Here is a 16,860-nt window from a genome sequence, read left to right on the forward strand (position 1 = left end):
TATAATGACTTCTACTGGGTTCTTTCTCATTCTCTGTGTGATCCTACTTTACTAGTCAGCAGGAATGGGTGACATCTCCCCATGTTTAGCTGATAAGAGCTGATACAGCACTCCACATAGACTACCACCTTACTTAGGAACCACTGAAGGTCCACCTCATTTCACCACATGTTAAATCAAAGCAACAGAATGAAGAGATGGTATGAGTAGTTAGTCTGAAACTAGGTCATCTAAAGTCACTTTCCAATGAGACGTTGTACCTCAGAAATAGCCTGCAGCACCTTTGTGTCGGGACAGTGTCTCCGCAGAGGGAAGCAGAAATGGCTTGAAAGTGAACAAACTTAACAGGACTTAAATTTTAATAGCAGTTTGGGAGCGTTTCTAGTAGTGAGGTCTTAGAGCTAGGGGCACAGTTTCCCAAGAGAAGCGATGGAAGTTTTATCCCTTGAGATTAAAAACTAGCTTGGGCAAAGCACTGGAGAACATCTGTTGGGACAGGAAAAGTCCCAGTAGGGCTGACGGAAGGAACTAGATAAGCTACCCTGCCTTTTATGTCTCTCCATCATCCTGCTAAAAAGTACTTTATCAGTCTGTATTTTATGTATTCTCATTTATCTGCTGGGAGCACTTGAGAGACAGGTTCATCTTCAGGGGAATCTGGAGAAAAAGGAAGTAAATGGTGGTGTGCACTGAAGCAGGTTCACTTGATATAGAGGGAAAATAGGTATTGGAATCGCATTTATTAATCTCCCTTGCTGGGATAATGGAAGACAGAGCCACATTGTCTCTTTGCACATCCATTGCCTCTTTTAATCCATTGAATTTGGCAACAGAGATTGAATCATGATGCCAAGTAGGAGTTCAGCAAAAGTTAGTTCTGCTTCCCTTTGTATTTCCCAAGGTTCACTCAGGCAGTGAGATAGATAAAATTATTAAAATAGGTTTGCTTTCTTTTCTGTGGTGAATTTTTTTCCCCTTATCCTCTTTACACCTAAAAAAATTCTCAGTTGTCCTGTTTTGTATACTTATGTACTGTTGCACCATGTAACATCCAGCACTTGTGTTTTTCTCATGTCACCTTTCACCTTTCAGAAAGGAATAATGCCTAACAAATGGACAACTTGTCACTTAGGCATATATGGCCTTTTAAAAAGGCTAAATAAGGTATGGTAGCTTAAACCACCTTAAACATTACATAAACTAATGTGTGATTTAGGAGTAGAGAGAGCTAAAAACATGCTTATGGTCAGGTATTGCAGCTCAGCTGATGAGGAGAAATGTGTTAAGCTGTGGTAATTTGTTCACTTGAGATTGTTTATCCATACAATGGCTGTGCCCTCTTGTTAAAAGAACAGAAACATTCAAAGGAAGAGAAAATTAAGAATGATAATAAACTATCTTGTCAAGGTAAATATTGGTGTTCGCATGCAAAAGAGAATGTTTACTTGAAAAGCAGCCATTCCCCAAATAGGCATATAAAAAACAAACAGACCTTGTTTGTATCAGCAAGATGCTATTTCAGGATTAAACCATCCCATGCTCTTAACTACAGTACAAGCCTTTCATCTTTATTGTATGTACAAGTATGTGGTATTCTGTCTCTCACACACAGTGCATGCCTAGCATGGTGCTCACTGTTAGCTTTTCTGAGAGATCAGCCCAACAAAGACTTCAATCAGAAATAATTATTTAATTGCAAAACCACCATTTCTCAGGAGCCTGCAAAGTCCAGCAGCTGTAGGAATGTTACTGACTGGAGAAGGTGTTGCATGGTGAAGCACAGGAAAAATGAACAGCAAAGTGTTTCTTTTCTGATAAAAGAAAGTCACCCCAGAAATGAGAGCAAGCAAAAGAAAATATCTGCCAAAGACTGCCATTGTTTTTTAGCTAAAGGCTACAAACAATGAGGATATTTGCCTTGACTGTAAACAGGACTAACACAAAACACCTAGGAAATCTCTCTTGCCTTTGCCAGGCTCTTCTCTACAGGACTAACCTGACATACTGTAAGTGAAGCACTCAGCCCTATGAGAGGGTCATTTTGCTGAGATGCATGTGGGTATACACCAAAAAAGGCAAATTTTGCTCTTGAAGCTTATCCAACAGCAGCAAACTGCCTTTTTTTCTCGTGCTTTTAGTTATAGTAAAGGGACTGCTTTTAAAGATCTGGGCATCATTTTCTTTACTTTCAGAAGAAATTCTGAAGCTCCAAACTGAATGCAGATGTGAATTTTTCCCTTAACTCCCCAACAAATAACCTGACACCTTATCTCCAGTCATCGTGACTGATACCCTGGTATCGCACCTGAATAGATTAAATTGCTTGGAGTTTCAGCAGACACTTAGACATGGAGAAGGAAACCAAAACACACTTTCTAGCCATTTTATGCAGGGATTACCTTGCCCACCACTGAAACACAACCACCTCTGAGCTGGGAGGGGTGATTAATGTCTTTGCTTAGAACCATAGGCAGTCTGCAATTACTGAAGCTGGAATTTGAACACAGGGATTAGCAGACTTGATGGAAAAATCCTCTTGGGCTTGCAAGTGAACACAGTGGTAGGAGCATCAGTTTTGCATCATGTCTAAAATGTGGAGCCTGCAGCAATTCAGTACCCGATAAGCCTCATGCTGGGTATGTAACCATGTACCAGCTCCCTATTACCAAGCAGTAACATTTCTTTCTGAGTAACAGCATTGCTCCTCAAAAGCCAGGGCCAGTCTTTTAAATTTCAGAGCTGCATCTGTGAAAGTGAGTGAGTTCTGATCTACACTATTAAACAGAAGATGGAAAATTATTTAAATAGACTTCTGAATGAGAAGATAAATGTCATTTGAATATGTTTACTCTTGCTGCAAGGGGACACTGCATTGAAAAATTATAAGTAAGCATACAGCCCCCTCTCCTGTGAGTCTCTTCAAAATATTACATCATTAATGTTCCTGAGCATCACAGATAGTATAACTAGCAGTCAGCATGCTGTGACAAACCCATCAACTGCAAATTTGAACTAGGTGTAGAGGAAGTTTAAAGTTAATAGTGTTGTGAATTGTTGTTCACAAACGAAGTATAAATAGCAGCAGGACTCATTCATCAAATTACACTGTATTAATTTTTGCAGTGTATTTTATTCAATAATAATGGCAGAAGAAGAAAACCCTTTTAGCAGGATGAGAACAAGATAAGAATTCATGTACTTGAGCCCTGCAGGACTGGAGCTTATATGCAGCATATCTCCTGACCTGCTAGAAGACCAGCACTGCTGCAGGCTTGCTTTCCTTAGAGTCACCTCCCGTATACTTAATTGGTAGCAATCACAGTAGTTCTGACATAAAATATACACTGTATGGGCAAGGTATTCCACTCCATGGTAGTTAGTCAAATATTAGCTATTTCCCCCCCAAGCTTGATATGGCCATAAAACTGATGAGTATCTGCAGAGTGCAGAGGTATCAGTTGTCTCAGCTCCACAGAAGCAAGAAGGAGAAAAATGGGCAAATAGCTCCCAGAGCTGCAGGGTGGGAACTGATAGCAATGTGGGCCTGAGGCAAGGACCTGGTTGACAATATGCAGGAAGGAGCATGCTGCCTGGCCTGGAGGAGAATCATGCTGCTATTCAAAAAATATCTCTTTAAGAAGTGGCTTAGCTGTGCCTCTGGTCACCCGTGCTCCCACTGCAGCTGGAATTTAATCTTGCAGGAGCACATATCTCCCTTGTGGAGTCACCTTGGCTCATGGTAGGGCTCAAGTCCCCAGGAGGTAGCTGATTGCATTTTCAAAACACTCCTTCTTTACATATTTACACATCAAACACTGTCCAAGAAGCGGCGGGTTGCTGTGTTTTTGTTTTGTTTGATTAAATTCTTATTGAGAAAAGCTTCAAGAAAATAATGTCCTGAAGAATTTGGAGGGGAGGGAGCAAGGAGAAGGAACAATCCTAGCAAACAGCTGGTGGCTGCACATCTGAGCCAGCCAAGAAGGAGAAATGTGGGAGAAAAGAGTTATTCCAGGCTGGAGTACAAAGCAGTTTCAGAACAAAACATAAATAAAACCCCTCAAATCTATTTATGGGCAAGCAGGCTGCATTTCATTCTCACCCTTGTACAAATCATGTATCAGGGTTCTTGCTGAGCCCTTATGGAGCAGTCAGCGTGCTCTGACCACCACGTTGTGAGTGAAGATTGTATTGAAGCATAAATTACTTCAAAAATGGGATGAATAATCTCCTTCACCACTTTGCCTTTCTTATTTGTCCCAAAGTTTCTCTCCTGTGCTCCCTCAAGATTCTTCCAGTAAATATTGCTTTGGGTTCCAGCCACTCTAGTCAATTGAAATTACATTCCCTCATAGAGTCCTTGATCCCCCAAGCTCTTGTTTTGTATTTATTAGAAATGCAGGATTAAGTGCTAGAAATAGCCTCTACCATAAGCAGTAGTAATTCACAGGCTCCCTATGAATTGCCTCTCTCCTGGGCAAGGACTGGAATGAAGGGGGTGCATGGAGAATTCACATGTGCATTGCTATGTGCTCCTTGTTATGTCAGCAAGATGACTGGCTATACCTCTGTTTGTTACTAGGGAGGATTAGCTCCAGAGCACTTAACGATGCATATGTTGCCCTACTCTGTAGTCAGGCCAGCTCTTCATATTTGGTTTAAAATCAAAGTCAAAGGGAGTTCTGTGCCTGACCTACTTTGGCTTGCAAGGGATGAGTTGACATTGAAGGAGGCCCCAGTGATCTCCATAAAAGTTAATAAATATGTGGTGATCATGTGAACAATACCCCATCACCTTAACCAGACCCAGAAAGAGTCTGAAGAGGGAAATGAGCCTTCAGGATGAGGTTGATATATTTGGGCTGTGCCAGTTCAGAGAAAAAGAGCTCTTAGAGTGATGGATCTCAATTAAAGCCAGTTGAAGACAGAGAGGAGACTCCCACAGTCTGTTGTGCATGGAAGGGCCACTGAAATCTCTAAGCTGGACACTGTTGCACTGTGAGAAACATTAATTTATTTGGACTATTAGTGCAACCCAACTGATGTTTAGGCTAAAGGACTGAGCCAGATATGAGAAGTGGGGCTATGTAAAATGATCTACCTTCACCTTGCCTGCATGCTTCAGTATCCTGCCAGGACTGGTTTTCCTTTGTGTATCATATCCATCTCCTGTGTAGCTCCTTGAAGGATGACCCATTCAGGAAAACTCAAAATAGAAAATCTAATTTTCCACCTCCTGGGCCAGCCGAGCAAACTAGAAACCCCGAAATAAAACAGCCTGTCTCCATCCAACAGCTCATCCAGTATGTTCCTCCCCAAGCCCATTGCTTTGCTATCTGGGGTATAGCAGCAATGGCTGTGGCCAATGCTTTGGGTGGGTGGGATGCTCATCTGAGAAGAGCAAGGGCAAAGAGATACAGGGCTCCAGTCTATCTTTCAAGTCTTATTTATCAGACACAGGCGAGAGAGAAACAATGGACTTTTTCTGGAAGATATTTGAAAGAAAAGAAAAAATGTAGCAACACAAACAGACTGCAATGGGTCTTTCCGGCATACTAATTATTGGCAAATTATGAAGAATTCTCTCACTGACATCATGCAAACCCTGCTCACTTGCAGCTCCGCAGTCCAGTCTCCACTCAGCCTCTATGTGCTCCCAGGAGAGCCCCTAATGAAAAAATCAGATGAGCTATTTTCATTTTGTAGGAAGTAGCCAAAGCAATTTTAGGAAGAGGAAGGTGGGGGCCCGCTGGAGTTTGCCAGAAAAATCTGAAGCATTCAACTCACGTCTTTGCAGCAGCAATCTCTCTCTGACAGACCTTAAAAACCAAAGTGGTGGGGGGAAGTTGGAAAGTGGCAGCATGTGGTTCCCATGCTGTCTTTCAGCCAAGCCTGCAGGTATATTAACTGTTTGTCTCTTTTGAAAAGCAGGCAAAGGGGGCAGAGACAAAAACCCTGGAAAACTGCCTGCTCTGCTAAAAATTAAGCTCATCATTACTCATTTGCTTTTGAACTCTGTTTAGCCACAAAAGATAAGATGGAGAGAGAAAGACAAGAGAAAACCCTTTTTTTACCCAAAAGCTTGGCTGCATTGGGGTTGAATGACAGATCTGGGAAAGGTGGTACAGGGCTGGAAAAGACAGCTTTCTTCCTACAAGGAGAAGATAGATACATCCAAAAGTGACAGTACAAGGTCGGAAAAAACAAAACCAGCTGCACTGCCAATTTAACAACAAAATTCCCTGTAGGGTAGGTCAAGTGCCCTGTCATTTTTCTTAATATCTGTTCATACAGTATCCAACTTCATGGTTTCTCTTCCATTTGCTTCCACCCTGCTGGCATTCCCAGCCCACAACAGCGGGTTACAATGGAGCAGCAGGGTGTGTGTGCTAGAGATTAGGCAGGCGACTTATAATTGGTGACCCTAATTCTATTCCTGGCCATGGTATTGACTCATGGAGAGATTTTGGCCACTCATTTCGTCTTGGCATCTGCTTCCTCAGAAGTACTGTGGGGACAACGCCATGCACCCATTTCACTGCAGCCTTGTGTGTAGTGCTGCACAAAATAAAACAAAAAAGCAAACAGAATGAAACAAAGAAACCCAACAAGACAAAATCAGCTGGGGTCAAACAATGTTCTGTTCAGCTTGAAACAAAAGTTTTGTTTTCAGGTCATTTAACTCATTTTTTCTTTCTTTCCTTTCAACAAAAAGGAAAAAACAAACAAACAAACAAAACCTAAAAACGAACAACCAAACCACAGAGATCACTTGTAAGCCGAACACAGACAAAATGTTTTTACTTTGGGGGAAATTTCATCCTCTTTTTCCCATACTGTTTGACCACTGCAAACTTGCATTACTGCGTTTCCTATATACTTTACAGAATATTTACCTAACTCAACTTGCAGAGCTTATATTTCCATTAAGTACTGTACAAACATCAGATGAAAGACTCTAAAGTGCAAATTATTGTTGCTTTTGGGAAACAGAAAGGATAAATAGAAAACAAGTTGCCACTCTATCAATATTTTTAATGAAGCCCCATGTCCAGCAAAGCACATAAGGTTGAGACTAAATGCTTCACTGGACCACTCTATGTTTGATGATGTTCTTAATGTGAAAAGATTTTTTGAAACCCAGTTTAAATGGGAGTGGGGAAGGTACATAAACAGCAGTTCAGTCAGAGGTCACTGAAAGTAAAGTTTCTTTAAAAAGGCAGGGAAACTTTCTATGTGTTGTCCTCTATATTTGGATGCTCCTTTGGGTGACAAGTGTACAACCCCATAATAACATCTGCAATGAATTTAGAGATAGAAGAGTCTTGCAGAAAGGGTAATGCCAGAGGGTTAATGTCCTAATCCTTGTACATATTATTTGCTCCTAATGCCACAGACTGACAACAGTAGAAAGTAAGGTGAGATTTACATAATTCTGATCAATTTGGAATTTACAGTAAGCAGAACTGCTTTCTGATTGCATTTCACAGTGCAGCAGCAGCCAGGTCTTTAGTTATTCAGGTCAGCTCTCACACCAGCAATTGCACCTCTGCAAAGCGAGTTGGGGATACAATCACACTTTAAGCCAGAGAAGACGAAAACCCATTTATTTCGACACATTTAAAGCCATCTGAACATTGCGTGTTCCAAACACAGCCAGAGATGAGAAAGCTTTTAAGGTTTGTTTGGCTTCTGCTTGAGAAAACTCAGCCTGGGGAGGGCAATGGCCAAAGAATGGGAGGTGGAGGCTGAAAGTTAGCAGGCAGATCTTGGTGTGGGAGGGAGTGGGAAGCAAGAAGTGGGATAGTGAGGGATACTTCAGGTCAGGAATTAAGTGTATTTAAAGATCATCTCTTGCAGTTCAGCACTACTGTAGCTGGCAGGACTGCAGGCTGGGGACAAGGCTCTGCAAGAGGGTGTTCAGTGAGCCCAAGGTTAGCAGAGGGTGCTCTAGGTCAGGTTCTCCACACAAGAGCTTCAAGGAGAAAGGAGGACTCTGCACTGCACTTGCTGGAGGAGGCAAGGTGTACTGCAGGGTCTGTGCAGAGGCAGCTTGCTTGTTTACTCAACTTTTGTACTGCCATTACTCCAATGCCTGCTAAAGCTCTCCATTCCCAACAGTTCGGGGTTTTTTTGCATGCTTAAAAACCAGCAATACACATGCAAATGTATGTGCGTTGATGAAATCCACACTTCAGATGCATAATTTAAGGTGCAACCAGAAATATTCTTGGATTTTGGCAGTGCTTACAAATGGATTTGTACTCTAAGCCTTACCTCACACCTAAACATGAGCAAAGGTAAATAAGTTTGTGTATAATCCACCATGCTGCTTAGTAAGCAAACATGAAAGAGAAAGCAAAGCATTGTTTGGAGGAGGGAGTTATCTGAAAAATATGCTACTAGGTCTACCTTAGATAATCACTGGCTTCAGGCTAAAAACTCCTCACCACACCAATATGGAGAGCTTTTTTGCAGGTGAGACTGCTGCAGATGCCAACCCACTGAGCCAACTATCTAGTTATAATCTGAGCAAATCTGAAAGGCTAGTGCCCACCACAGAAGCCAGATAACTTGTTTCCATCACTGATAGATGCAACTTCTGTAAATAGGATTTGGCCCAGCAGCCAGCAAAGTGAATGGAAAAGCTTCGGTTGCCTTCAGGGGGCACAATAAGAGGTAAAATGGCCATGACAGCGTACAGAGGTTTGGAAAGTTTTCAGCCCAAGAAATATTCCCTGTATGAGTACTCCACACTCCACATTACAAACCTGCAGTGCACTGGGGCCAATGCCAACACCCTTGCTAGCACAAAGGTGGTGCATTCAAAATTGTGGAAAGGCCTCGCCCCCGCTGTGGTAGCAACGCAGTTAAGAGTCATTTGCAGAATGACACCTACCACCATTACAACCTTTGCAGGGCAAAAGAGAGAGAAACTTAATAAAATTGCTTCAATTTCTGAGTGTCATGCCCATAATTTCCTACGACTCCGCACTAACTGTGTTATAAGGCACTGTGAAAGAAATGATGGGGAGGCATTTTTAGCCAGCCCCTCAAGTTTTAAGAAAATAATTGCTTAAGACTCATAAATAATAATTATTTCAATTGATGAATCATTTTGACTCATTTTAGGTTTCAAGTAATATTTAATAGTGCCATGCAGTAAAGTAATTGTGGAATTAAGAAATCATTCGTCACTCATGTATGTTCTTATTTGAATTAGATCAAGTTAAAATTATTATTTCTTTTTAGAAGGATAATTTAAATGACAGTCAACATGTTCATCATTTCACCAAGAGAATAGAAAAATTTACTATTAAAAGACACTAATCAAACCTTGTCCCCCCATTCTCTTTCACACACACAAAACCACACAAACATACTGTCTCCCTCCCCAAGTGTGTAAAGCTTTGTTCTTACATCCCAGAAAACATAGCACTTGAGTAACCTTTCACATAACACTTGAGTAACTTTTCACACAACACTTGAGTAACCTTTCACAATGAACTTAGAGTCTCTTTCTTCAAGTGAAAATCATGCTTTTGAGGTCAGTCCAGACATGCTGAACACAGGATCTGAGACTGAAAAGAAAAATGTCCAAGATAATGAAAAATGTGCTTCTCTCTCCAGGGAGTTTTACAAAATTATTTTTATAATCAGAAATAGTTTACTGATGGGAAATGAGATGCCAGTTACAAGGAAATTCAACACAAGTCCCAATAATTTCTCCTGTGAATTGCTCACAAATCTCAAAGCACTTGATCAGTGATACGTTGCATAACCCAGAGTGATGTGGTGCAGGAAACCCTGTGTCCATGTTACAGATGAGGATGTGAGTTTGAGAGACCCTAACCACAGTCTGAAGTACTCTCCCATCTGCTCCCTTCTTCATCCTCTCCTCCACAAAAAGACAATCCCTGTCCCTCTCTGAAGGGACAAAGGAGCAAGGAGTGGATTACTTGAGCCTGATAGAACTTAATCTGTAGGCAGATGGGAAAACAACACTCAAGCAAATGGGATCAAAAAAGCAAAAGGGAACACAAGAGCAAAAGCTGTCATTTGGCTTTTTCAAGTGTTAATCAGGACCTAATGAGGGTTCTTTAAAGCAGCTAATTTTTTACATAGCATGGGAGTCAGGATATGGCTGAACCAACTACAGTCAATACTCCTTTCATGTCGTGGAGAAGGAAATGCTGATGTATTTTCAGGCAATGATGAGGTCAGAAGACCTTTCAGAGTCTGACCTGGCATCCATGAAAAATGGAAAGTGAGGATCCCACCAAGACACGGGATCAGCCTGGTCAGTCCTCTCATACAAGTAGAGGGCTGGAAGGGAAAAAAGGAGGGAAAGGGCTCAAGATTGATGAGGTGGGCAGTAGCTCATATTTACATATCTGGGGCCCCCTTGACAGCAGAAAAAATAAGTTAACCTGAAAAATAGAAATCTAATCTACATTAACTTCCCAACTTGTCAAAAGCTCTCAGTGTAAAGCAGCCACACTTGGCTGCACAGAGGTGTTCCACAGAGGGACCCCGACCAATAAATCTGTTTGATTTCCTGTTATGAGAAGCAGACAAAGAGATATGGCTAGGGATGGGCAGAGCTGTCTGCATAAGGGAAGAGACTCTGCTTTCACCCCAAACTCAAACCCACCCTCTCTGAGGTTAGGAAAAGTTCAGTTCACTTTGGGGATTTTTTAGCATTATTTCTCATTTTCGCATGTTCCCGTGGGAGCTGGAAGTAGATGGGACAAAGCATTTCTTTCCTGCTGGCAACAAGCAGCCCTGAAAGTGTCACACAAAAGTTTGTTCTTGAGAGATTTCCAGTCCAAGGGTGTGATCTTGCAACCCCACCAGATGTGAATAATGCAGTGACATTTTTAATGGTTTTGCTGTTGGTGAGAATTTCTTGGCATTACTCTACAAGTGTTTTCTCCTTACCACTTCTTCCTTGCTTTCTTCGCTCCTTCATCCAGTGCACATTACACATAAACAGAAACGGAAAGCAAAGTTTTCAGATCAAAAAGACTTTTTTTTTTTCAAAAACCCTGGGGAGAACCTGCACAATGGTAACAACATTGCGGAGCAGCAGCTGTTTGATAAGGTTCCTCTCGGGAGGTGACATCAGAAGCCTAATGCTATTTTGCCCATAGTACATAGACTAACAGCCTGATCCTGCAGTCCCTAACCAATAGATGTTTCATGGCATAAAGTTCCCAGAAGTATAGCAGGTCCACAACAACATTTGAAAGCAATTAGGATGAATGTGGTAGCATTTCAAGGTATTTTCTGAAACACCACAACTAATACCCATGTTTCTGCGAATGTATACTTTCAGTACTGGTAGTAATTTCCCTACAACTGCAGTAGCCTTACTAAATCATCACTTAGTGATCAGAGTTGCAAGTTTCAAAACCTTTGATGAAAACAGGACCATGATCATGGATGTAAATTTGCTCATTTGCTTTTATTTTGTTGTTGTTTTTTTTTTATTTATTTAGAGAGACCCAAAATCTATGAAAAGGAAACTGATTTTGATAAGATTGTGCGGGTGGAATTAAGAAGCAAACACAAAATCCAGTGCACCACTAGCGGGAATCCTGACCCAAAGATCGAGTGGAAGTGGCAGCCCTGCAGCCTCGTAGACACACTGTAAGTGGACATTCCGACAGAGGAACATGTTGCAAAATAGTTCAGCAGTTTCAAGTTAGTTTTTCCTTCCAGTACATCTTATTTATCTTAGTTAAAAAATCACAAGCAGTGATTCCCCACTTAAAGATCTCAAGGGTTATGAACTCAGCAGACATCTAGTTGTATATGACTTTTTGGAGTTATAAGCACCTTCTGTATTATCAGAATTGTGTCAAGTAAGTTTAAACTGACTAAAGATCAGGCTTGAATTTTCTTTAACTTGACCAGCAATGTCCCTCTGACTTACCAAAGTCTTTTCTTACACCTCTTGGATGCAGCCTAAATGCCTGACAAAGAAAAAACAGATAGGTGCTTTCTGTGTAGAGGTAACACACTTTTTTCCCCTGTAAGAGCTGTTGTCAGACAAACCTGCTAAAGGCTTGGCTTCATTTAGTTGCCATATGGAATTTATGCCACTTCCTAGGGGCTGCCTTCACCAGTGCAAATGGAGCCTGGGCTCCTGTGGCAGCATCTGTGTTGCAGAAGCGGGAAAAGGTAGCCAAGCCTTCACGCCTTACTGAGGGCCCTTCTTTGCAGGAGGCAGCCTGAGGTGTGAAGACACAGAAGCAAGTCACTGAGTCAAAACTGCCAGAGAGGAATGAGGCAAGTTAAAACATAAGATGCCTTTTGAGATTCACCTTATAGAAGTGGACATTTTCTTTGCTCCTGCTGTTATACGAGCAGACTTGTCTATAGACAGAGGTCTTGGCTGAGGTCTGAATACTTCCCCTGGTAGCCCCGGGGGACATACAGGAGCCACGTATAACATTTCTGCCTGCACTTCAACCCTGCCTGGCAATGAGAGGGCTGAAGTCAGGTTTTCCATCCATAAAAAAATGAAGGGAGGTCTAGGAAGCAAGAGATAATGTTGCTGGATGGTTCCTTATTTTCTCACCATTCCAATGCTTTTCCAAATGCTGTGAATGGCAAGCCATGAGACAGGGAAAAATCACAAAGAGAAGCTCCTTTCCCAGGTCCTCTGCTGCAGCAGCTGCAGTGCTGTTGGGAGATCTAGTCTCAGGTTGGGACTAAAAAGTGACCTTGTGTCCCTCCGCAAGGGAAGTAGCCCATTACCTCATTTAGGTAGTTACACTGCTCCTGCAGGAATAAAATGGCAGAGATTTGTAGGCTTAGGTAGGGCTGTTGGCATCGCAGGTCAGCAGAAGGCACACAAGCTGCTGTTAAACAAGAGCAGAATGGAAACACCATAAGGAAACAGGTTATGCATTCTGTAGGAAAGCCACAGAGATGACCTGAAATCTTTTCCAGACCTTTCTGTCTAGGGAGAGAGAATTGGTCATGAATGCCGAATTAAGCCAGATTTGAGCTAGTGACCTGGTGGCAAAAGACCTCATATAACCCTTGTTCCAGCTCTCTGACTCTCTGATCTTATCAATTTAAATACAATTGCAGAGTGGCGTCTACCTCCTTTGGCCTCCGGGGCAGCCTTATCTTTTTCCAGCAGAAGCTGTAGGAGGATTCCTGTGGGAAATGACACAGACCCCATTTCCTTCTGTTGTCTCACTTCCTCTCTCTCTCTCTTTCTCTCCCCCATCCTCACTAGTGCACTTTGGATCCCAAAACACTATCATTGTTCCTTATAGCTGTGATGTGATTTGCTTCCTTTGAGTTTTTTCCCTTCAACCTCAAGTCAGAATTGTGCCTTGCAGGAAGTCACCAAGACATCTTCTAATTAGGCTCTTTTGAGACCTATAAACCCTCCCTTGACCCAGGGTGTTACCCATGCATCTTGTGCAGATTTGGCAAAGGCACGGCTGATTTATGGATTAGTTTTCTGCAGCATCAGCCTTTGGTCATCACCTATAGAAGTCCATATTCATTTTACCTCCTATAATCCTAATCTACTATGGTGGGCTCCAAGGCTGCTGGGACCAGCCATGGGAAGCACAGTGCCTCTGCTGAGGTAGAGGTGGCAATACTGACACTTTCCTGTCATGGGCTGCAATGACTTGTGCAAGGTGTGATTGCAGCAAGCTGTGGAACTGAACTGACTTCACTAACTTGCCATCACAGATTCACAGTTTGTAACACCCAGCCATGCTGGACTGGAGCTGAACTGGCAATTTTAAAATGAAAGACTTCCTCAAGTTGCACAGCTGGCAGCACCCACAGCCAGGATGCCTGGAGCTCCAGCCTTGCTGAAGCCTTTGCTCTCCTAAGCATGAGAAGGCCTGCTCATTTATTCCAAGGACTGTAGTTAAAGAAGATAGAAAAGTCTTTTACCTTGGATGGTGCAGATATAACTTTCTGCATTATGTGCTACATACACTGCTCTTTGCCCATAATTCAAAAATTAAGGTCGATAACTGACAGAGATATGGTTATCTTCTGGAGAATATGCGATATTAAAGGAGACTTCTGCTATTGTTATCCCAGTATTTATCCACTCTACTCTGTCAGCCTGCACTTCAGGTTGGAGAGCTGAGCAGATAGACAGACATGCTCAACAACATTCACCTCTCCACAGTTTTGAATGACTAGCATTTTGCATTTTGAAATGCACTGCAATTGCTAAAAGAGCACTTAAAAAGCCACAACTGCATTGAGTTGGAGTATAACTCATATTAGCCAGATTAAACTCACACGATTTAATTAGTTGTCCAGTATTTTATATTTTCAATCTTTAGAAAGTTTGAGGGGTTTCCTTGCTGGTCATATACTGATCTTTGTCTACCTCTGTCAAGGTGCTTTGTAAATAATTTTGGAATGTTGCAATGAAGGAATACAGTAGTTTCATGAAGAGGTAACAATCTCCAACAGCAATAGCTTTTAGTTTTTAAGACCTAAGATTATTGTCTAAGAGTGACATTATCTCTCTTTAATAATGCCTCCCTGGGTTATCTGCTTTTCTACCTCCAGATGCAACCCCACTGGGCAAAAAATTGTGGTTCAGGAGAATATGTTCACAGGCAACAAGATCAGAAGCATTGAAAACATAACCATGAAGCATGGGGATAAAAGAAAGGTATGTGTCTGATGAAAATCTGAGCAATGATGTCATGGAATAGCAGTGGACTTTACAGAGGGGACACTGCACTCACACGGAGCTCTCTCCCCACAGTTCCCAAGCTGCCACGGGTTGTTAGCATGCTTTAAATTCCACAGCCCTGGGACCATTTTCAGATCTCTGCCGTTTATAAATGCCGGGATTCTGGCAATGATGTCACATACACTGTTTAAAACTCTCCAAAGACTTCTGGGTCAAAAACCTGTCCATCTCCCTCAGTCTTGAGAAAGTGTAAGACTGGTTCAGTGCAAGAGGGGTCCTGTGAAGCACACACAACTGATAAGGACTCTGAGTTCATTAAAATGCTTAGCACTTAGAAAGCACTTTGTACTGCCCAGCCTTGCATACTCTCCCAGTAGCAGGAGTTAAACAGCTGTGTAATGTAAGAGGCCTATGGTGGCCAGACATAGCTGGCCTGATTTTCAGAGTATGTAAAAGCCTGAAGTACCTGCCTGTTTCAGCTGGAGTTATCAACATTTCTTTACCCATTTGGGTTGCCAACCATGTTACCAAGTCAGTGAAGGTGGGAAGACCTCCTTCCTTTTACAGTTCCTTGCCTGCTTTCCCTTCCAAACAGCACCGGGAGCACACTTCCTGCATGAACTGCAAAGTTCCCAGCCATGAATTATCTGTTCAGTGCCTCCCGGGTACCTGTGGTGATACTGAGTGATACTGTTTACACACATCCATGCTAATCCTTGAGAAATTGCTGCAGCTGTTCTGCTGTAGCTTCACAGACTTCTGGCTATGCCTTGGAGAAGATGCTGTGGTCTGGCTCAGACAGTTGTTTTAGCTCTGTTGGACTTGTAGAGGTTTGTGGCTTTAGGAGTGGTTTTGCAGCTACAGGTTTCAAGGTGGATGCTCCAGATAGTTTAGTGCCTAATCCTGCAAGGTGCTGAATGCTGTAGTTCATATGCTGGTACACCTTTAAGCATATGGTAATTCTTGGGCTACTCCCATGCTTAAAGTTAAGCACAAAGTTAAAGTGCTCTTCTGGATTGGGTCCAGACTAAATCAGCATCTGGCAGGATCAGTGCCTTAGCCATCTGCTCTTTCTCATGGAGACTTTCCAGCTCTAAACATAATCTAAAACAGAGCTCTGAAAACATGGAGGTTGGGAAGGAGAAAATCAGTGTTCGCGTTTCATTCCTGAGTTTTCCCCTTCCTGGAAGATATTTATAAATTGGATTTATTTAGATGATACAGTGCACCTTAAGCTCTGTTTTTAATGTATTCTCTAAGAATTTTAGGTCTTAGTAAAAGCAACTACCAACAAAGTGCTAATTACTTGTAAGAAATGGAGGTTGGTGACACGTACCTACAAAGTTTCTTCCTTTTCTAAGACTTTCTGGTTGCTGCATGGACTGACAAGAGTTTTACAGCTCTCATGGTTATTTGTTCTCTCCATATATACAGTCTGTCTAAACAGATGATCTGCTGTCCAAGAGCTTAGTTTACATCTGATGATCAGTCTTAAAGTTATGTTAGTCCCCATATAAAAGTGAAGGTTTTCACAACTGCTGTAACTCAAAAAACATCTCTTAGTTGCTGAATTGTCACACATGCTGGGATAGTGAGACACCTCAACAACACAAAATTAGAAACATTTTTCTTTGTTTTATGCATATGTACATCACTCCCATTTCTTCTTTTACCGACTTTGCTGAGGCAAATATGCATCTGGGTGAAATTTAAGTCTGCTAGTGCACTTAAGATGGGATTTAGCTGCAGTCTCTGAATGAAGTGGTTTAGAAATGCCACAGAGCTCCTGGATCCAGTGGGGCACACCAAACACATCCTCAGTCTATGTTGGTGCATGATTAGGGACACCTCAGCTTTCCCCTATCACCTAGTTTTTCCAGAAAGAAAAGGTGCACCAATCTCCAGGTCCAGCAATCAGAGGAGAAATAGTGCTCTGTGCCCACAGAGGACACCAGAGCACCTACCCAGAGGTCAGTCCTGACAGCACCATGTGCCTGAGTTTCCTGCTTGTAGAACTTAGTGGACACTAGAGTGCTAGGAGAAGGGAGGCATAACTGGGGAGATGCTTAGTGGAAATGAGGACCATAGGGGAACCTCAGTACAAGGACCCCACACAGTCCTCAGAAGGACTCCTCTTCTTCCCAAAGAGCTTTGCTGCTGCT

General features: G+C 42.2%; 1 protein-coding gene across 1 annotated transcript in view; it reads left to right on the plus strand.

The window, feature by feature from the left end:
* The window catches only part of LOC141949405 (vascular endothelial growth factor receptor kdr-like), a 142,034-nt gene that overhangs the window by 68,275 nt on the left and 56,899 nt on the right, over positions 1-16,860 (plus strand). Inside the window, exons 10-11 of the mRNA XM_074882941.1 lie at positions 11,499-11,649; positions 14,569-14,674. Coding sequence (XP_074739042.1) covers positions 11,499-11,649; positions 14,569-14,674 — 257 coding nt within the window. The remainder of the gene's footprint in view (positions 1-11,498; positions 11,650-14,568; positions 14,675-16,860) is intronic.

This window comes from Strix uralensis, chromosome 13, assembly GCF_047716275.1.
Source record: "Strix uralensis isolate ZFMK-TIS-50842 chromosome 13, bStrUra1, whole genome shotgun sequence".
In the NCBI taxonomy this organism is placed as follows: domain Eukaryota; kingdom Metazoa; phylum Chordata; class Aves; order Strigiformes; family Strigidae; genus Strix; species Strix uralensis.